The sequence below is a fragment of the Orbicella faveolata genome, unplaced genomic scaffold (genome assembly GCF_042242905.1).
Source record: "Orbicella faveolata isolate gen_17 unplaced genomic scaffold, um_ofav_v1 contig_27, whole genome shotgun sequence".
Taxonomy (NCBI): Eukaryota; Metazoa; Cnidaria; class Anthozoa; order Scleractinia; family Merulinidae; genus Orbicella; species Orbicella faveolata.
This window is the reverse complement of record NW_028301555.1, coordinates 5,565,007-5,586,170: the sequence shown is the minus strand read 5'-3', so window position 1 is coordinate 5,586,170 and position 21,164 is coordinate 5,565,007. Positions and strand designations below refer to the sequence as shown.

Here is a 21,164-nt window from a genome sequence, read left to right as displayed (position 1 = left end):
AACGGTAGGCCTAACCGTAGAAACAAAGCTGCGTTTTCAAATTTCTCTGACTTAGTGTGGACGGGGTCTAGATTAAACTAGTAGTAAACGACTAGTAAGCGAAGAGCATAGCAGATCGAGTTGCCTATACCACTTATAAAAATACCAAGGATATGTAGATTTAATTGTTTTATCAAATATTATATGGACGAAGCGATTCCACGGATCAAAATAATAGCTTATCATTTTTATTTGATATGCACTACAGCGTAACAACCCCATTTCCCTCGTTAAATAATGACTATGACTATAAGAAACGTCCTATTAAGGGAGTTCAGTCACGGTATAATGAGTTATTTTGACCACCTGCACAATTACCTTTAAACTGGAGTAAAACCTGAAAATCGTATGTTACTGAAAAATCAAAGAGATTACTGCAAACCATAAAGGAGCAAGGATGGTTAAGGATGGAGAAGATTAACACACATTACAAACTACGAACTTGAAAAATTTACGCTAAACTTTTCAAGATGTGTAAACCGTGACGTACTCCCATCATTCTAGACCATATTTTTAGAGCGATGGTTTTCTGGAAATACTGCAGCAGCTTCCTGTGTATGCTACAATAGAGTCATATTTCCATAATAAGTCTCAAAGAAAATGTATAATATATAAACTGTAGATAGGATGTATCTAGGGTTGTTCAGACAACTTCAAAAAGCAGGGCTCAAAATGTTTCAGAAGTTTATGATTGTGTCATATTCCGAGGATTGTAAAAAGACGTAGCTATATATTGAATGACCGTTTGATGTTCCCATAACTGTGCGGTAAATGTGTTAACCCTGTTTCCACATCGACTTTTTCTCTCTTTTCTAGTCAAGGCCTGCTATATCTGTGCACGATTGTCCAAGCTACGGGTTATAAAAAAAGACGTAGCTATTGAACGACCGTTTGATGTTCCTAAAATTGTGTGGTTAATGTGTCAACTTTGTTTCCAGATCGACGTTTTCTCTCTCCTCTAGTCAAGGCCTGCTGCATCTGTAATTGCTCTTTGTGTTTGTTCCTCAATCTATTGTAGGTTTGTGTGAAATGAATATAAAAATCTTCAACAGCTTCTCCCATTTCGGCTTTGTGGGACTTAAGGAGCTGCTCGCTGTGGCCTGGAATTTTAAAATAAAAAAAAAAATGAAATAAGATATTTCCATGAGGTCATTAGCATTAAATCTGCGGTATCATTTAACCTAAGTCTCTCCGACTCTTAACTGTGTTTGATTGTTCGTTTTTTTTTTTTGTTTGTTTTTGTTTTTTCTGTGTGTTTTGTTTATTACTATTTTCTGATTTCAATTTCTGATGAGGGAGCTATTTCTGCTACCAATATGACAAAAAGACAGGTGATGAGAACAAACAAATCATTTTCTAAGGGGTGTTTCCACGATCATGATGTATATGATGTATACCAGCAGTCCTTGCATTGAACACCTTGCATTAAAAGAAATGTATAGTAACAAGAGAGGATGAAGGCTAAGACAGTGTATTCCCCGTTCAAGCCTTTTGTTCAAGGTATCCAGTTCTCTTTCAGATAATGTTACCGCGCCCGTTACGTAAATGTTTTCGTAGAGGATGCAAAACTTGAAGAGCCCCTTGGGCTGTCCTGGCGAGTAAAATATGCATAACAGGTATGGCTACTTCCACAGAATCCTGGGAATTCCGAAACCGTGAATTATCTAAAAATTACTTGAGAGGGATTGCCTTAGGAAAAAGGCCTGTATGAGGGATTAACTTATTTATGTTCTAATTCGCCCCGCTCAACCGATTATGGAACATTTTTCATGTATTAAATAACCACTTCTGGGGTGTGTCAGCACAAGCCTTGTATGACACTCTTTATCATGTCCTTTCAATCAAAATGACATAATAATGACTTTACGAAACAATAACGGTCTGTACAAAATAAAGAAAACTGAAAATATATACTGAATAATAACTTTACTGAATAAAGTTTACAGCAACCTGAAACGCCAAAGCTCGAAAATACTAGTCGGCCTTAGTCATTGGGTATTTAATATAGAGGGCGGAAAAGCGGCCGTGTGACTCGAATATATACAAATGAAGACAACTTGATATCTATACCAACGCCCCGCTAATGAAGCATTGTGTCGACGTGTGACAATGACATTAACACACCAAGGATGAGGTCACAGAACCCATGATAAACACATTTACTCTTTATCCTCTCGATGGTAACCAGTACAAAGAATTTTCGACCTTTAGACTGAAAAAGTTAAATTTGTGCTTTAACTTAAGTTTAACAGTTTTACGGCGAGAATACTAGTCTTACCTGAAGCGCTTATTTTACGACGTTTTCTAATCAGTTCCCAGGCTATTCCAATCAAAATGCTCATGCCCAGTGCACCCGCAGTCACAGCGATGGCGTCTCGAAAAGTTGGAGAACTGGAACTCACGAGGCTTTGCGCATTATCCTCAGCCTCACTTTGTTTCGGTTGCTGTTTATTGGAAGATTTTACATGTGTTAGGACCTCGCATTTATTTAGCACTTGTCTGTTATGTCAATGAACTGTTATTTCGGCTGGAATTATTGATTACTTATGCTCTTTTACATTTAGCTTTTATTCATTCTGTTTATTTATTCTTTTTTTATGTCCCAGTATGATCATAATTTACTCCTTAAGGCCTTTGACAATTTTTTCTTACCTTTGTAATCTCAGCAAAATTATGATACTAGGCTATCATCAAAATCAGCTTACCGTATCAATCAATTAGAACTAATTACTACGTCGTATTTATTTTGCACTTCTCTGGTCCTTCTTTTGGAATAATTTGGATGAAGAATTAAAAAGTTTATCCTTCCGTTCCTTTGAGCAAGCTATGACTAAACGTTTCTTAATTGCCTAAAATGCTTAATGCTGGCTTAGTATTATCATCTTAAATATTTTATTTCGTTCGTTCACTTATTGATAACTATTTGCTTGTATGTAATCTGGCAAAATAACGTGTTTGGTTGTTGTTGTTTTTATTCACCTTAAGAGGAGATGTGCTCGTTTGAATAATCTCCGTGATTTTCTCGGCGTTCTTTTTCACAAAATCGCGGACCCGATGACGCAACACTACTGCTTCTCCAGAAAGGACCACACCCAGACCTTTTTTGGTGTCAATGATTTTGTTGACTTGGTAAGGTGTCTCGATAAAACTGTCAACTCCGCTCCCAGCCACATATGCGTCCAATAGAAATCCTTCCGTTTCCCCGTTTTGAAGTGCTTGGAAAGCTTCTTCTAAAGTTTCCTTGGGCTCTGAAAAAGGAAAATCAAAAAGCCTTTCTAGAGCCAGCTTAACTTCGGCCTCTGTTATAAATGACAATATTTAGAGAGGAAGCCACGTCAATACAGAATAGTCTCAGCTGGTTTTCATGCGGCTCTTCTATCCTGGTCGAATTGGAATTTAAACTTGTTAGATTTTGTGAAGGGAAGAAAACAAGAGAACCGAAGAAAAAGCCTCGGAGCAAGGCGGGAACCAACAACAAACTCAACCCACATATGGCACCGGGTCCTGATCGAACCCGGGCCACTTCGGTGGGAGGCGAGCGCTCACACCACTGCCCCATCCCTACTCCCCATTGTACAAAGAGCATTGTAATGTTCAATATGAAGTGGATGAAGCCGTCGCGGGTTAGACCGAGCTTTTTTGCGGGGACTACCCAATTCTTCCGCATGCAGCAGGAGAGAAGCACTCTGAGAACAAAAGCAAAACATCGCAACGACCTTGCATGACGCAACGACCTTGGCCAGGGCTCTATCTCCGATCGCACAAATCTAATCTAAAACAGTTATACTTACCAAGAGGCAACGGCAGCTACCCATGTTACGCCATCAATGAACTGTCAACTAACTTAAGTCTACATGACTTACCTACTCTGGCATTTCTTAGTATACCCAGTCGATGAGATGGAGAATCCCTCAACGCCGTCACCTAGTACATATAAAAACCATAATGTCCTCACTTGAATGTGAGATTTTTTCATTGTTTTTATCTTATCTCCAATGTAGTAGTGGCGAGTTTAATGTAGTATCGTCTAAATTTTTTTAAACTTGTCTAGTTCCTGATCTATTACGGGTATCACCTGTATCAATCATCTGTATCGCCACATCTTAACCTGGTCAAAGTGAGCAGTCAATCATCTAAAAAACGCTTTCAAACAACATTCGTAATTTTGATCAGAAAGATTCCCTATGTATACGAGATGCTTTTGAGAATCTTTAGGATGCGTGACACAGGACGTTAAATATGGTGTTAGTGTTTGTTAAATGACCTAGGTCGCATCAGCGAGCATGATTCAAGATCAATAGGTTCTTGCATGTTTAAAAACCAGGGAACGAAGTTAAGACGATTTGTGTTCATTTCAGATCACATACAAACTGCTCTAAATAGTATTTCTGCCCTCACAAACGATGGGCGAGACTAAGAAATATTTAACCCTCAATGATTTTACAAGAAGCACCCCCCCCCCCCTCCCCTCCCCCACTGCTCCGCCTGTACGGCTTAACCGAGAACCTCAACTTGATATTGACGACACTAATACGAGACATTCAATGTCAATAGTTTTTTCGAGAAAGCGTCAGTCAGTCGTCTGATGCAGATGTATTCCGTCTAATAAGATAATCTATAGCCTTGCAAATTACAACTGTTGGTTCTAACAATTAGAACCTTTGCTACGTCAGATGCGAAAAACCACGAAAAAATCACCCGTACGATGCGGCCAGCAAAATATGTGGAAACGTAATGCTCATCTAACGCAGCAGCACCAGACCCCGAGGAGAGGGCACAAAATCAATAAGCTAGAACCTTTTACAATTATGCATACAAGCTGTTATAAGAAAAGCTCAATAAAGAAGTGGACGAACAGGAAGACTGAGCAACCTAGAAGGACCTGAATCTTCCGCCAAAATCCTAGATGGTCCGTAAAGGTGCCATTACAACCCGCGAGCCTCTCCATCGTGCTGTCCGAATAAATTTCTGACTAATTCGTCCCTCAATTGTCGGAAATTATATTTTTTCGTTCGTCCCTCCTAGAGTTGGCCTTTCTATTTAGTCAATAATTTCATCAAGTTTGTCATTTAACTGGCGAGAGCTCCTCAGTATGATAAACCAACCTTTGCTCCGTATAGCGTAGATCGGTTTTCTGTGGCTATGACTGTCAGGGACACTGTAAGAACTGCCACGAAAATAGAAATCAGTACCAGGCCTATTACGATCCAAACGATCGTGATTAGCCTGGAAACTACTTCCACGGGTACTTTCTCTCCAAACCTGTGGCAAATTAAGAAAGACAGCAGTCAGGTCCTGTCCACACTACGTTGGAGGAATTTGAAAGGTTTATTTCTATGGTTTGGCCTGCCGTCCACACTAATCCATCCGGAGCTTTTCGACAACGCTCTTCAAACCGGAGGAATTTGAAAACGCCGGCTTTTCGTTTTCGTGCGGCCAGAAAACATTGAGAAAGCGGAACTTTTCAAAAACGATGGCGTTACGATAATCAGATGATTTTTCCAGCCGTGTTTTCCTCAAACACAAATCCAAAATTACCGGTGATTGTTGCGTTTTTAAATAGTTCCTCCGCCGAAGTGTGGACGGAAAACATTTGATGCGTTTTCAGAGTGAAACCTATAACCAACTGTGCAATTTTTAATCAACTTTCACTTGTACTCTCTTTCATGGTATCAAGGTGAACCGATTAAAATGAAGCTCCAGGTACTTGCTACATCTGCAAAAGTCTCGTGTACGATGATTTTCTCTCATGGCATTTTTTTGTTTTTATTCTTAGCTTTATAAGCTGAACCACTGAAAGCAGATTCATTGACTTAGCGAATACAACATAATTTCAAGCATTTTCAGAATAAATATTCAATTCATCTTTTCTCCACGTTTGCCGTATTTGTTGTCGACCGCACGCTGAGGCAGCCAATCAAAACATGGCATATTAAATCAAATATTCACTCTTAAGCCATTAAAAAAATTTCTTCATAAGTATCAATCAAAACTTAACCAGTCAACCAGGTTTAATTGATTTGGTCGCAGTTTGAATAGTTTATATGTAATATATCAAACACGAAACACCGTGTTTGACCACATTTCCAAACAGCAAGAAGAGAGTTGAAAATACGACACGCAGCGGAGTGTTTTTGACGAACTTCGAGGTGTTTGGAAATGTGGTCAAACACGGTGTTTCGTGTTTGATATATCGTCTCAATCGAGACTAAAACTAGGCAAAAAACGGAGCAATAAAATGGTTAAAATATATGCTAATTAAGACTAGACCCTTTGCTGCGTGTACCCAGGTAGTCGTTATACTGAGAAGCAATAGCTATATTGCAACTGAGTAAATGTTCTGCATTTGAAGTTGTACGAAATTCAATCGAATTGATGTACTTAAGCTATTCTACTTTTGATTGCATTTCTTGGAATCGATTAATAGCTTATTACTCGTTTGCAAGTCTTTAGGGTGTAAAATGAGTCAAGGTCTTTATATCAACCTATAAACGTTTCAGTCTATTTTCCTTAGCCTTTGTCGTTGTTATTTGCGTTTCTCAAGCAAGCGAGACATTTTGAATTTCACAGTTATGGCGATGCGTGACATAGACCTACGAACGCGGTTGTCGAAATCATATACTTATCTCGTGATTTTTAACCCATATAGAAGTTAAAGTATTAGGAAAAGTGCCTATGTAAATGATTGTTTGTTCAGTACAGATAATCAGTCGCCTAGATAGCCAAAGTAAGTTCCAGATGTTTACAATATTTTCCGGCCGTAATGTAGGCGTACCGCGGAGGTACACCAACATGGCGGTTCCATACTGGTCTCTGTAAATTTGTGCAAAGTATTTTGACGAATATCTGAGCTTGGGAAAACGCACAGACTTAAAAATTCGAGGAGTGTCATCTTTATTAATCTCCTATAACATCACAATTTCTAGATTTTATCCACTAAATGGTTTTGGAATCAATTTTTTATTGCGTCAGGATTGCGTGACAGTGCAAGCCAAGAATTGCTGGTTTTCAGTGTCACGCAATTCAAAATAGATCAAAATAAAAATCAAAACCGGTCAATAGATAAAGCCCAGAATCTGGAAAATGAAAGAACGTAAATATGCAAAGACTCTGGCCAAAATTCTGGTCACAGCAATTTTTCTTATGCGAGATATGCGGAGAAATTTTTTACCCAAATTTATAGAGATTTGTATGGAGACGCCATGCTGGTGCCCACATGGGCACCAATATGGCGGCCGGAAACCAACAGAAACATCTGTCACTGAGTTTTGCTACAAAAGCGTGGATTTATCTCTCAAGGAACTCTTAAACATTAAAACAATACTTTTTCTAAGACCTGAACTGTTCACATAGCCAAGTTCACCGAAATAAGTCACTTCTTTAACCATCATGACAGCTCTCTAGGCCGTCATGTAAATGCCGCGTCACGCAAAAGCTTGGAAATTCAAGCGTAGTGTATCACAAAACCAAGAACCCATTCGGAGCGAAAATTTGTATGAACATTAGTTTTCAGCTGCTCTTATACATCATTTAAGTAAAATCTCAGGAAGATCAACAGTTTTGTAGTTCGAATTTTAGTGACGTCATGTGAAAACCAGCTATTGTTTTGCTGGGGTCAACATACATTAGAATCTTTCAGCTTAAATGTACAATAATTCGCTACATGAGTTTCACTCTTGTTAAGACACATAACGAGATTTTATCTTTATTATACTTTACGAAGTTTCTCAGAGCATTTTACATAGGTGTACTCGAACAGATGAAATCGTAAACAAATTCTCTAACCTTTCTGCTCTTGTTGCTCAAACGTTCTTGAGCTCGTGCCGGGATTCTGCTTGGTTCACAATCACGTCTAAAAATACGCAGACGCTTCTGAAGATGCTTTTTATCAAGTTGAAGAGTTGATAGCCCCGGTTGATGGCTCCTTTGGTATAACATGATTCATGATTCACTCAAAATGTTCGCTCGTAAATTGATCTATCGTAAGGCTTGGAGACCGACCCGTTCCGAAAACGCTTAACGTCCTTTAGTGTTGGTCTACCTTGAACGGTGTGTTCGTTTGTATGTGATTTCATCGCCCTAGTAATCATGGAATCCGTGTTAACTTTTCTCGACGACAACCTCTGTAAATTCCATGCGTTATACGCATGCACAGGTGGTGCATGCGCTTTAAAGACCAGACGGCGATTTGTGACTGAACGTGGAAAAAAAAAAAACAAAAAACGAAGCCAAAATTTAAACCCAGGCCTCACTGCTTGGGTTATAAGATATCCAAACACAGTCATACACCTTATTCCAAAATGGCCGCAATTTTAGTATTCTTTTGTTTACTTGCAAATTAGTCCTTGTTGCCTCGTTCTTAAACTCGAAATTCAAAAGAATATTTTCCCTTAAACGAGGCAACAAGGGCTAATTTGCAAGTAAACAAAAGAATACAAAAATTGCGGCCATTTTGGAATAAAGTGTATGGTCATGGTTTCCTTTGTTTGAACTTAATGAATCATTAATGAGTTTGAGAAACACTTTTCTTAAACTCCCTATTGATGACTAGTAAGACGTGTGAACCAAAATAGGGCGAATAAATGCTGTTGAACCAATCCTCTGAGTGGTTCATATTCATACTCCATCACTAAAAAAAAGTGTCTTCCATGTTGACGATAAGAATATTATTTTTACTCTTTGAATTATTTGTTGGCCATAGGTGAAAAGAAAAAGAAAACATTCGAAGTAACGGTTAGTTTATCAATTCTATTTGACCACCATGTTCAATAACAAGATGAAGCATTTTAGAAATAGCTCGTTAAGCCTTTGTTTCCTAGATGGTGTCGCCAGAAACCGCAGTTCTGTTTTCTACGGAGTAAAATTTTGATTACTTCAAGAAATTAAAATAGCACTTTCCCTGAAGATGTGTTAAATCATATTCCCAGAGTTCAAGAGTTAATACAATTAATAGTGATTAATATTAATCCTCCAAGGTGGCGCAACCCGACGACGATGTTAAACTGCAGTCCTTCTCAAACTCATTCATAATTCATCAACTTTGACAAATCATAACTGATGGTGTTTGGACATCTGATGTTCATTAGCATAGATTTTTACGATTTTTATTCTCCATCTTTCCCTAGCTGTATTTTTGACAAATTAGAAGGTATAGCAAACACTCGAGACAGTGCTTTACCACAGTTCTAATTACCTCGACTTCTGTGATTTCATCTTTCTTCAAATGGTCCACTCGTAGAGATGGTAAAGTTTCCCATGAGACGTTATATTACCTTTTCAATTTGGCAACTCCGATTTTTCAGCTGTGTAATGTGTAACCTTGTCCTGCATTATGTTATTTACAGTTTCGACTGACTGAATAAATCCATCAACCAAAAGAAAATTAAGGTTGTTAATTATTGTGCATAAGACATTTCAATAAGGAATAATAAATTCATCAAAGACACTATTTCCAATTTCTTTTATTTTGAAGATGTGCGATGTACAATTTTTGGTATTTCTTATTATTACACAATGACTTTAATACCTTCCACAATTTTCACAAGAAATTTGCAACAAGGACACCGTAAAAATTGTTAAACCTTGTTGTATAAGCAGAGTCTTGCAGATCAGCACTAGAAGATTAGTCACCTTATGATATGGATTGCTTTTGTAAAACCATTTATGAACCTTCCTTTTCTCTCTCTCTATACAACTATCATACATTACAAAGCGTAAGTTAGAGCCGTTGTCTCGCTAATTTTACTTCCAAATTAATTGTTTCAGTCCATTTCGAATGTCGCTTATCCTCCAGAGGTAAATAAGAGGATTTAGTGCAGAAGACAAAAACACAGAATTCAACGACATTACATAAACTAGCTCTACCACAGGGTGACTTTTAAGAGAACGATAGATTCCGAAAAAGACAATAAAAGGCAAATAACTAAAGTAAAATAATAACATAATGTACAGAATAGAAAACACAGACTTCTTGTATTTTACCAAGTTTATTGCCGGTTGACCTGAAATCTGAGGCGTTTCTCTGGCTTGGACTTCTTGTTGGTGACATCGAATAATTCGGAAAACCTTAAAATAGGATGTCGATATGGCAATGACACAAAGCAGTAACAAGGCGAAGGTAACTGTCAAAACATGTTCATAGCTACCCGTTAAGATGTTTAACGCACGAAACACAGAGATTGGGATCGGAACGAGAACTATCCCAGCGACAATAAAACGTGCTCGACGCTGAATAACCAAGAATCTCCGCTTCATCTGCAACCATCTTTCAATCGACATGCATGTGAGAATCAGGACCGTCACGTATACCAAGTAACTTCCAAAGCCACCAGTGATTACCCTCGCTAAAACGAGAAACGTTTGGTCGTCTTCGAGTTCGTGGGGCCCCTCTGAACAAATAAACTGGAATGCAACATAAAATGGCTGAGTGATAAGTCCTGTGGATAGGTCTGTTATAGCCAATCCACAAAGGAACATGTAGAAAGGAGTTCGCAAAGTCCGATTCCTCCAAATTACTGCCACAATTAAAGCATTTCCTGCCACTGTTATTGGCGACAGGACAGCAATTACTATTGAAAGTGATAAAACTTCTTTGTCATAAGCAGGATTTTGTTTCCTGTCCGTCACACCATCAAAGCTGCAAAGGATGGAGACGTTGGTGCTGATCGCCATCCGTGATTACTGCAACTTGCTCTTGGCAAGAAACTTGTTAGATTAAATAGAACTGCTCAAATTGCTCGCCTACGACAAGGATGCCACTTTTTTTCTGCTAGACATGTACTATAAATAATTTCCTAAATGAAAATGATCTCTGGGTGTGGAGGTTTTCATCTGCACCTTCTAAATAAAATTTTTGATTGATGCATCGATTGATTGGCTTTTTAATTGCTTACAATAAGTATCATGAATTAAAAGTGTCGTTTGGTTTTTCATTTGATGAAACTCTGATATTTTTCTTTCCATTTACGTGGTATTATCTTCCCTAGAAAGAAAAGGAAAGGTATTTTAGCTCCGTTCCATAAAAAGAGAACAGTTCAGTTAAATTAAATTTTTAAAGATTGAAAGATAAGTAGAACAAAAAGTTCAATCATTTTTCTTCTCGGTTGTTAAATCAGCTGCTTTACAATACAAGTCATTTGATATTTCTTTTAATTCAGTTTCGCAGAAAACAGTCAGTGGTTTACTCTTTAGCCGCACTTCTGAAAGAACCTCTCCAGTTGGGTAACAAATTTTAGTGGACTCATCTTTGATTTTCATCAGAGCTAAATTTGTCTTTGTTCCGAATTTATCCGTCAGGAATTATTAAAAAAAACAACTCTACAACTTTTGATTAATTTCTGTTCATCTCCTTTTTATTGTACGTCAATATTTTATATCATTGTATGCCTTTGTTTGAACTTACTGAGAAAATCAATCTATCAAACCCAGAATGAGTGAAGTTTTAATTTCCATGTATTCTTTTTTTTTTTTTTTTTTTTTGACTGGCATTTAACTTTGATCAAAATTTTTTTTATACAGTTTTTAGCTAATCTATTTCAAGCTTCATAATTAAACACATGGGTAATTCTAAAGTTTTTTTTAAATTGGTTCAACGTAAGGCCAAGGGAAAAATACTCTAAAATTTGCTATATTGTTTGAATAATATAGAAAGAAACAAGTTCTCGAGAAGTTCCCTACATGTTGTCTTCTCTCACCGTAAACATGTTAAATAAAATTATAAATATCTTAATTGACTACTCTCCCATTGGGGCTTTTCAGGGCCAGTGGAAACAAACGATGAAAGAAAGAATGCAAATGAACATACCATGGTTAAAAATCGCAACTGGCAGGAGGTAGACCAGTTGGCTATTTACAAACGTGCCCGAGGAGTTGAACTAGATCTACCGAGAAACAACTCCAACTTAGTTGTCAGAGCGGGACTTGAACCCGCGCCCTCGAGATTTCAAGTCCAGCGCCCTAACCACTTGACCACAAAGAGTAATCAATCACGGACTAACTCTTGTTTTTTTAAGGATTACAGTAAAGTCGTACTTTTCACTGAATTGACGTTTTTACTTTAACTGAGGCCTGACGATGTTCGAAGCTGCGTGAGTCATTGGTTAATCTGATCCCCAGTGTTCCTCCCCAAAGATCCCAAAGATCTCTTCTTCTTAATGCATCAGCTCGTACGTTATTTACACAAGAAAAGTAGGTCATATTTTCATCCTTACACTCACCACGTTCAAAGCTGAAATCTAGCTCAGAACCACGTTTAAGGACGGTGCCTACTTTTCTTAGTGCGCACACTTTCTGCGCATCACGCAAGACATGGTTTAAGCGCGCGCTGGAGTTGACACTTGACGCAATCAACTACGCTACTAATGAAAGCAAAATTTTCCCACTGTGACCAAATCAAGTTTAATGAACCTGTACCAGCATATCACTAAGCAGTAACTGTCAACGTCTTCCAGTTGAAAAACTAGCTATTATCGGTCGCAAATTATACTGAAATCCAACTGTAAACAAGTACCTGCAGATGGCGTAGTGCGAGATACACAATTTTTACTTATCGGGGAGGTGACGGGACAAAAATGTAACGGGCACCACAAAAGTTTTCAAAAGAGATCAATAACTTTTAAAAACGCGTGGTTGCCCCTACTTTTTATGTTGTGAAATGGAAGTGGCAAGCCTATTCAATACGTCATTAGTTTCTGGTTGTGAGCAAAAGCTGTTTAGACTGTATTTTAGCTGAACCAGAGGAAGGCTGTCAAAGACGCTAAAAGCGCTGTTGCAACGACTTTGTTATTAAAAACACCAAAAATGGTTTTTATGTTACTATTTACCATGAAGTTTTAAGATCTTTATAAATATGTTTGCTTTTCTGTATTTAAAGGTAAATTCTGTGGAAATTTGTGAAAAAATATCCTTTCCTTCTTTTTCAGAAAAATGCTGATGTCAACATTTTTGTTGAGATTCAAGGCTAATTATCTCGGGAAAATGCGTGGCTACCCCAGGTTTTCTTTGTAGATTCCAATAGCCCTTGCAAAGATCTACTTTTTCCGCGTGGTCCTAACCTGGCGCAAAAACCTTTGTATTTAGTAGGCACCGTCCTTAATTAATTAAATAACTGCCTAATAACTGCGATATTGGAAATAGTAGTGCTGACACTTCATTCTAAATAGTAGTGCTAACACTTCATTCACAGTATTTCCATTCATGAAACTGTAATAAAGGCTTCAACTTTACAGCCACCAGGAGAGATAGCTACGCAGAAGGGGGCTCATTCGTACTCAAACGTAAGAACAGCAAATTTGACTTTAGAAGTGGAAGGATCAAGTTATGTCCATACATCGGCTTTAACAAGGCATAAGCCAAGCTAGAGATTAAAACTTAAGATTTCATCACAAGTATCAGTGGTGTTTCCATGTTGGTTAACGTCACGACTTCAGTTAGAAACATTTTTTGCAAAACTTGGCTATATGCATGTTTTCTCTGCATTGCCTTACAGATTAGTTGCTAAAACAAATGTTTTACTTCGTTACGAATATCTTTCATACTGCAGAGGTAAATAAGAGGGTTGACTGAAGAAGACAGAAAAAAAATAACCGTAATCTTTTGATCCCATTCTAATGCACAATGATGATAATAAAGAAAAGAAAATCCGTTTTCAAATTCCTCCGAAGTAGTGTGGACGGGGTCGGACAGTATTGATTAAAAAAAAACATTCAATGATACTCTCGTAAATGAAAAAAATATAATACACACGCAGACATTATACTTCATTAGGTCTAGTAAAACCGCTGGCTATCAAAGATCACGGCTCACCCAACAGTGGTCATCGTCGTGAAGGAAAACCATGTAAGGTCGCCAGTCCCTCTTAAAAATGAGTGCGAGAAATATTCAGTTTTGTTTCTTCTCTCCTGTTATTGGAAAAAGAAACTGAGATTAGTTGTATGCAAAGTACGAAATCTTTAGCTCATGGTGCAAGGGATGATTAATCCGTTAATTTGAAAACCAGAGCGCTGGCTCTTAGAGTAAAATGTTCTTGTTTCGCCCTTTTGATGCGAAATGTAAGTTCGTACACTATCAAAAGTATGCACTTGCAATTTCGTACTGCGGCAACTGTTACACGTTCTGGTGTAAAGTGAATACAGTTAACAAAAAATAAAATGGAAAAATAAAACTTTAACAGAATTCGCACATTTGTAGCACATTTCCTTGTAATTTACTGAACACTATCTGCACTCGGTGGTTAATTGCTTACAAGGTGAGCATGATCAAGTCGCTGTTCCACTTTTACTCCCAAAGGTCTTCTTAAGGGACTCGAGCGAACGACCATTGCTACGAGCTAAAGGAAGCCAGCCGTAACAACGGGGTTATTGCATGCACGCATGAACAAGGTGTACGTAAAAGGGAATTCTATCTAACCGCGCCCTTTAAATGTCCATTGAAAGTATTTTGCATACAGCGTGCGTTCCGTCAAGGAACTCCGTAAGGGAGCTAGGTGACGGTTTGCATATCTTGAATATCTTGCATATCTTGAAAATTTTTAAGTTCGTCGTTTGCAATCCGTTTTAGTCACCTCCATCCTTAACCACCCTTGTCCCTTTATGGTTTATCATTATCTCTTTGGTGATTTTTTTATGTTAGAAAACTAATATTTTAAGAGTTATTTCGTAAGTGGCCAAACTTACTTAAAATACCGTGACTGACCTCCTTTAAGACCTATTCTTTTCCTTTGTAACTTCTTTTAAGTGGATACTTACCGCGATCCAGATCAGCACTGCGACAATGAAGCCCATCACCACAATCAGGAAAACAATAGGCCAGCTCCTATTCCACGTCAAGGCGACAACTTCCGTTCTTGACAACTGGCTGGCCAATGAAATAAATGCGATTCCCGGTGACTGAACCACAGGAACGAACACAAATTCCTTTAAGAACTTTTCTTCATCCATATTCCCTAAAACAGGGAAGGTGACGTGCGTTCTATCGTCTACATCGGCTTGTAACTCGCTCATTGAGGTTTTTCTAGCAGCAGCTCCTTTTCCATTGTTCTTGATATCGATAAAAGTTTCGCCATGCCCTCCTTGGCATTTGCCGCACGAATACAAAATCAGCTCTTGAATGAGCTCGCCAATGATTCCGGCAGGTTGCTGGTTGATCTCTGTTACGTAAGGAGGATACAAAGCCCAATTTGTGTACAGTGTTTTGGGACAATTGCAAGTTTCTGGAAAAGAAAAAAGAGTAACTATCGATGCTATTGATGCTAAAATTAAAAGACAATTTAAACTGATTTGTGAGAAATTTCGAGTTAACCAAGACGCAACTGAATGATGTTGGTCTCATGAAATAATTCACGGGATTATAATAAGTTCTTGTCCTCATTTGGTTATTCGCGAAAATAAGTATATTTTACTTTAGATTGAAACCAACACAAAGGTATCTTTGTGGTAATTAAAAGCTGTGGATTATTTTCGTTTTCACTTGTTGCAGCAACTTGAAAACTCGCCGTGAAAGCTTAGCAAAATTCAGGCTACGGGATTCGTACCCAGTCGTACCCATTCCATTCGCACCTTCGGGATTCCTACCCAGCAGACTATGAAGCCAAAAATAGAGCTGATCAAGTTCGTTCCAAAAATGAAAAGTCTTCTTCTTAATTTATTTTTTTACCTCCAAGAACAACCTCGCTGGTCTGTCCATCTCCTTCTGCTGTGTATCCTGCTACGGTAATGCTGTACTGAGTAAACGAGCTAAGTGAATCCAAAGTAAACTCATGCTTCCCATTTGCTGGCGCATGCGCAGTTACTGTGAGGGATTCTGTTCCGTCAATACGTTGCTCAGCTATCTTTACTGGTTTGTAAGTGATGTGGTAACCCAGTAGTTTACCTGTGACGTATTTGTCAGGTATGGCAGTCCAAGAAATGATCAGAGAGGTAGTAGTTTTGGTATCGGACAATGATACTACGGGAGCCACTGTGGGAACTGATATGAAGTGAAATTTTGATGAGAAAATAGATTGAAATTTTTGGAGTTATTCGCATAATTCAGTTTTCCTTTTTAGCTTTTGTCTTTAACGGTGTTCAACGCTACTGCGGGACTGAACACCTCAGTAAGATTTACTTCACGTCGCAGATAAAGAGAAAATTGATTGTCTTGGTTTTGAAATTTCTGGTACATTTTTTTTTGACATAATTTAGTTTGCCTGTTTCGCTTTGTTTTTTTAACGGTGTTCAACGCTGATGGACTGAATACCTCAGTCTATAAAAAAAATCACTTCACGCCGCAGCGGCGCAGTGTGGGCACTGTTAGCCTTCATGATGATCGGAAAATGAATGATCGTTCTCGGAGGCTCACTTCGTTAACTCTTTTTTAGATATACTGAAGAATAATATCTCTAACAAACAAATAGTTAATCAAAATAACGGTGACGGGTCCTTTTCAACTTACAATGTAAGTAAAATGGTGCATCTTACTTTCGTAACAAGTCCTATTGATCATTTCCAAACAAATATAGCAATTTTCACTGGCTAAAAAGCGATGTAATTTCTCTATTAGATACATTGCAAAACAGGCCATTTACTACATTACCTCCTTCTTTCATGTGAATTTCAGCTCCATCACTTGGGACTCCATTCCCAGCAGCATTGAACGCCGCTATTCTTAACCGGTAAACATCACCCTTCTTTAAGTTTTCCAAATGCATCGAAAAGGTTTGAGAAGTGGCGTATACACTTGTCCATTCTCCGGCGCTGGTAGAACGAAATGCTACTTGATAACCTGCAATTGGCTCCTTTACAGCTGTCCAGGACACTCGCAAACTAGTTGCACTTGTAAGGTATGTTTCAACAATGGCGGGCGTTTGGTTGGGTACTGTAAAAAATGCAAAACAATCGAGAAGTATTTTACATTGTTGTAAATAACTCCTTCTGTACCGATGATGCATGGCAGCAACGGCCATCGTGGTTACGTTTTGTTCCTCTAACTGAAATCCTTTTCTCTTTACAGTCTTATGTCTCAATTCAGGAGCAAGTATACTTTTTTAATGTACATTGTGCGCTTATATCGAACCAATTCCGATCCCCTTGTATGCCACCAGAACGTGAACTAAGCCATTAGTCGTCTACACGTCTTGTGTGAAGGAAAGTAACCATGCAAATATAAGCCAAAAAATGCCAATATAAGAAGTTTTTCTCTTGATCATTTAATGTATTTTACAACTAAAACAAAACTTGGTTAATTGCTTCGCATCGGTAAGATGCAATAGATTTTTACTACATAAAAAGTTTGCATCTGAAAACCAGTCTTAACCTACCTGATGATCAAACCGGGCAGACAATTGAAGATTTTTAATTACCCCATTTCTTTGTTCGGGGAACGTTTACTCTCAGTATCATCATAAGGACTTTACCTCCCGTGAAATATCGATGTGGCGTGAAAACGCATCAAATATAAGTAAAATAGATGTACATGTCCATATTTTGTCAACTTCGTCACCGTGAAATGCCCGATAAAAGTTCCATTAATCCTCTGTTTGCTTAAGAAATCTCTTCTCGAATGCTCCAACAGTATAACATAACACTAATGGACGAATTGGAATGCAAAATAGTATTTGTACCTTTTATCCACTTTGTTTGGGAGAAATCATAAATGGCCAAACGAACAAAATTCGGTAAATATCAAAGTTTTATTATACTATACAATATAAATGCGTTCATTGCACTCTTTTCCAGCCCTATTAGATTAAAATATTTTCCAGTATTTGATGACGTTAGACCTGCCGTTGATCGTCAATCTGAAACCGATGCCGACTGACGAGTCCATTAATCTTTATACCAGAAAATGTGTAAGTTGGAACGGAAATGAAAATACCACGCAGCAATCAGATTGCAGTGCTTTTACAATCATGGAGCATTACCTTTTTCAGCTGTAATATTCACCAACGTAACAGATCCAAGTGCAGATAGCAGCCCTTCATTCTCCATGCTGTCCGTTAATTTTACCACCTGTTCTGAGTCTACTGCATCAAAGTTAACACTAAAGGTAATTATTACGCTTCCTCTCCTGCAACATAATATTAGATATCACCAATAAATAACTAGAAAAAATTAACAAAATCAAAATGAAATGACATTAGACATTTCTTCCAGTTATTAACATTTTGTTTGATGGTACAAGGTTTCATTGAAAACACAACACAAAGAGAGTCTACCGGCTGCTGTTCAGTGTTAGTAAAGAGAATACACAAATCTATAATTATAATGGGGCAGCTCGCTATGATGCACCCGTAATACGTAATGCTAACATTTTAAGTGACCTATGATATTAAGCTGAGGAGAATTTGTTTTGAGTTCCGAGGGTAACATAAAACGATTCAAGATTTAATAAATAAAAAGATTAAAGTTCTTGGTAAGTTAAGGATAAAAATTTGAAGTATTTTTCTCGAAACTCGCCTGCAAGACAGTAGCTTCACATCGACAGGATTATTCAAATACAACTGCTTGATCTAGAATTTAAAACAGAAGTAACATGTAAGGAAATACTCTAGGGTAGGAGTCAAGTCTACACCAGTCAGTCAGTTCTTTCATCTGTTCGTTCGTCTATTCTTCCATCTGTCCGCCTCTCGCCGTAAATCCGTCGTCCATTCGTCGTTAAGCTTGTTGGTCGACAATGGATTACAGCTACCAGGATTCATTCATTTCTGCTTAATGGTGCAAATTTCGAGACTACAGTGGGTTTAAATGGGAATTGCTCCAATTAGCACGAGGAAAAAGAAAATAGTGTTTGTAGTTATATAACATCATCTATTAAGACTCTTTGCTGTCAACTGTGGACCAAGTCAATTAGACACTCAATCAAGATGACTTACCAGTTGTCGCAGTGTGTCTTCAAGGGCAACAAAATCGGTGCTACTCTTATCTAGCAGCGTGTCATTCCACAGCCATTCGACTAAAACTGTTGTGATGTTGAAAACGGAAGCTGTAACAGAAAATTAAAGAACTGTAGATTTGAAAAGAAACGATAGACATTCGCGTTTCTTTTCTAAAGTGGATTTGAAAAACTAACTTGAATTGGTCAAGATTGGAAAGAAACTAGCACCATGAGCCTCTTCCCAAATTGTTAAGCTTAGTCTATTTATTTACCTGGGTGGAAAATTAATTCAGACCTATAGAATAGATATTAATCAGCCAGTGACTCCAGGTGCTAGCAAAAAAGTCAAGTTCTTCGGTCCCGTCCACACTACGCAGAGAAATTTGAAAACGGAGGTTTCACTCGGAAATGATATGCATTAAATCACTGTTTTCCGTTCACACCACGCCGTGGGAATTTGAAAACGCAACAATAACCGGTCATTTTGCATACGTAGTTGACAAAAAATCGGCAGTGAAATCACATTGTAATCGTGATGTCAACTTTTCGAAAAGCTCCATTTTCGAGATGTTTTCCGTGCACACTAAATCTCAAAGCCGGCGTTTTCAAATTCCTCCCGTTTGAAGAGCGTTTTCGAAAAGTCCCATCTTCGCGACGGATTAGTGTGGACGGTAAGCCTAACCGTAAAAATAAAGCAGCGTTTTTAAATTCCTCCGGCATATTGTGGACGAGGCCTTGAAAAGAGGCCGAACTCATTTCTCTTCCATCATGAAATTTAAAATGTTACTAGCAATATACTTTACGGTTGTCGCTTTTGAACAGGTTTTGGCTGATCTTCAATCAGACGAGTCTCAGGACTTAGTGTCTGTGTGTCAGACTTATGTTCCACTGAGAGATTCGTTCTCTCCGAATAGCTTTATATCACCCACTGTTTCCGATATTCAGCCATCATTTCATTCTGCATAGGAACAATTTTAATTTGTTTGTTTTTGAATCTAGCCAAGGTAAACAAAAACCATAGGATTCAGACATTTTCACACGTTATTCTAAATTACCTTCACAAAAATTAACATTGCACTGTCTGGTCATTGTGCTATCTCCAATACAATTTTCTATTCCCGTTTTATTGCAGAGTCGAGTTCGTGTTTGCTGTCCAGCGCCGCATGGTCTTGAACACGAAGACCAATCACTCCATTGGGTCCAGTTGGTAGGCCTTTCATTTCCTAATAAATTGAATTCGTTAGTAAAATGTGTGATTATGGATTGTAACATTTAGTGATCAAATTACCAAACGTATATGTTAAATGTAGTCTTAAAGTCATAAATTAAGTCTTGCTTGAGATCGTCAATCCTGTTTGGCTGAAAAGCGAGAAGAGGTTTAAAGACCCTTTTCATAAATGGCTGCCAATTATAAATTCTTTTGTAAGTATTAAAATTAGCCTAACTAACCTCGTTTTTGAGTTGATAATTCAAAAGAATTTTTACTCCCAAACGAGTTTAGTGAAGCTAATTTAAATGCATACAAAAGAATTTTAAATTGGCAGCATTTATGAAAAGGGTCTATTAAATTGTCGAAATAATGACAATCATTTTGCCAGTTGATCAATCGTTTCTGATTTTCTTTAATATATTCGAGTTGCTTTGATTTTAATTAGCTTTTGCTAAATGCCAATTCTAATCTAGTATCAAGAGCACTAAAATGACAACATTAAGCCCGAAATCCGAAAACAGCCGTGAATATTCACTACAGGAAACTTCAATTTTGCAACATCCGAAACCTAGCTCAGACAAAGTCTGTACCGGCTTTTAAAATCCTACCTCGTGAAGTCTTCTCCATACCTTTAATGACAGAACTTGCCACTGATCCTGTGAATGGTTGACTAGGGGTAACTGTCTTGATAGTCGCCTTTGTCACGTGACTATCAGGCCGAGTGCTCATGGTCATGGATGACGTGTTTGATATAAATGTTGTGGACTTACTGGTCGTTGAATCTTTCGTTGCACGTTTTGGGCTCGTTATTGCAACGCTATATGCTAATAACGTTTGGGAAATCCCAAGGGGCGATGTGTAAATTGATGAAACGGTCTCTGTAGTTTGAACAGCAGTGTTGGTATTACCAGAAACCAATTTTTCGCTAATGATGGTGTCCGTATTGGAAATTGAAGTAGTTCTTTTTTGCTCAGACAAAGTCTCTTTCCATAATACAGAACTTTGAAGGTTTAATGTAGGTTTGAAATAAATGTAGGAGGTACCAGTTACCCCGGTAGCAGTGTCA

The 21,164-nt window shown here is 38.0% G+C and overlaps 2 protein-coding genes across 2 annotated transcripts; both read right to left on the bottom strand.

Moving 5' to 3' along the window:
* Positions 1-205: 205 nt before the first annotated feature.
* Positions 206-20,833, bottom strand: LOC110067340 (uncharacterized). The gene is made up of 14 exons (XM_089297123.1): positions 20,728-20,833; positions 19,944-20,111; positions 18,887-18,996; positions 18,471-18,523; positions 17,936-18,081; positions 16,609-16,890; positions 15,691-16,002; positions 14,784-15,247; positions 13,843-13,937; positions 5,145-5,301; positions 3,903-3,963; positions 3,019-3,287; positions 2,318-2,483; positions 206-1,139 (listed from the first exon to the last, which is right to left on the bottom strand). The coding sequence occupies exons 1-14, from the start codon at positions 20,831-20,833 to the stop codon at positions 940-942; spliced, it is 2,589 nt and encodes an 862-aa protein (XP_089153249.1). The 3' UTR covers positions 206-939.
* Positions 9,483-11,347, bottom strand: LOC110067399 (histamine H2 receptor-like). Its single transcript, XM_020774727.2, has one exon. It carries the CDS (start codon positions 10,708-10,710, stop codon positions 9,781-9,783), a length of 930 nt encoding a protein of 309 aa, XP_020630386.2. The 5' UTR covers positions 10,711-11,347; the 3' UTR covers positions 9,483-9,780.
* Positions 20,834-21,164: the final 331 nt, after the last annotated feature.

What these genes read in the sequence shown, in the direction of transcription:
- LOC110067399 (XM_020774727.2), bottom strand. Translation starts at nt 10,710, where the DNA reads ATGGCGATCAGCACCAACGTCTCCATCCTTTGCAGCTTTGATGGTGTG.
- LOC110067340 (XM_089297123.1), bottom strand. Translation starts at nt 20,833, where the DNA reads ATGACCATGAGCACTCGGCCTGATAGTCACGTGACAAAGGCGACTATC. An exon ending in GGCAAGTTCTGTCATTAAAG is followed by an intron (nt 20,112 to 20,727) that starts GTATGGAGAAGA and finishes TCAATTTATTAG; the next exon opens with GAAATGAAAGGCCTACCAAC. An exon ending in ACTAAGAAATGCCAGAGTAG is followed by an intron (nt 3,288 to 3,902) that starts GTAAGTCATGTA and finishes TTCCTTTTTCAG; the next exon opens with AGCCCAAGGAAACTTTAGAA.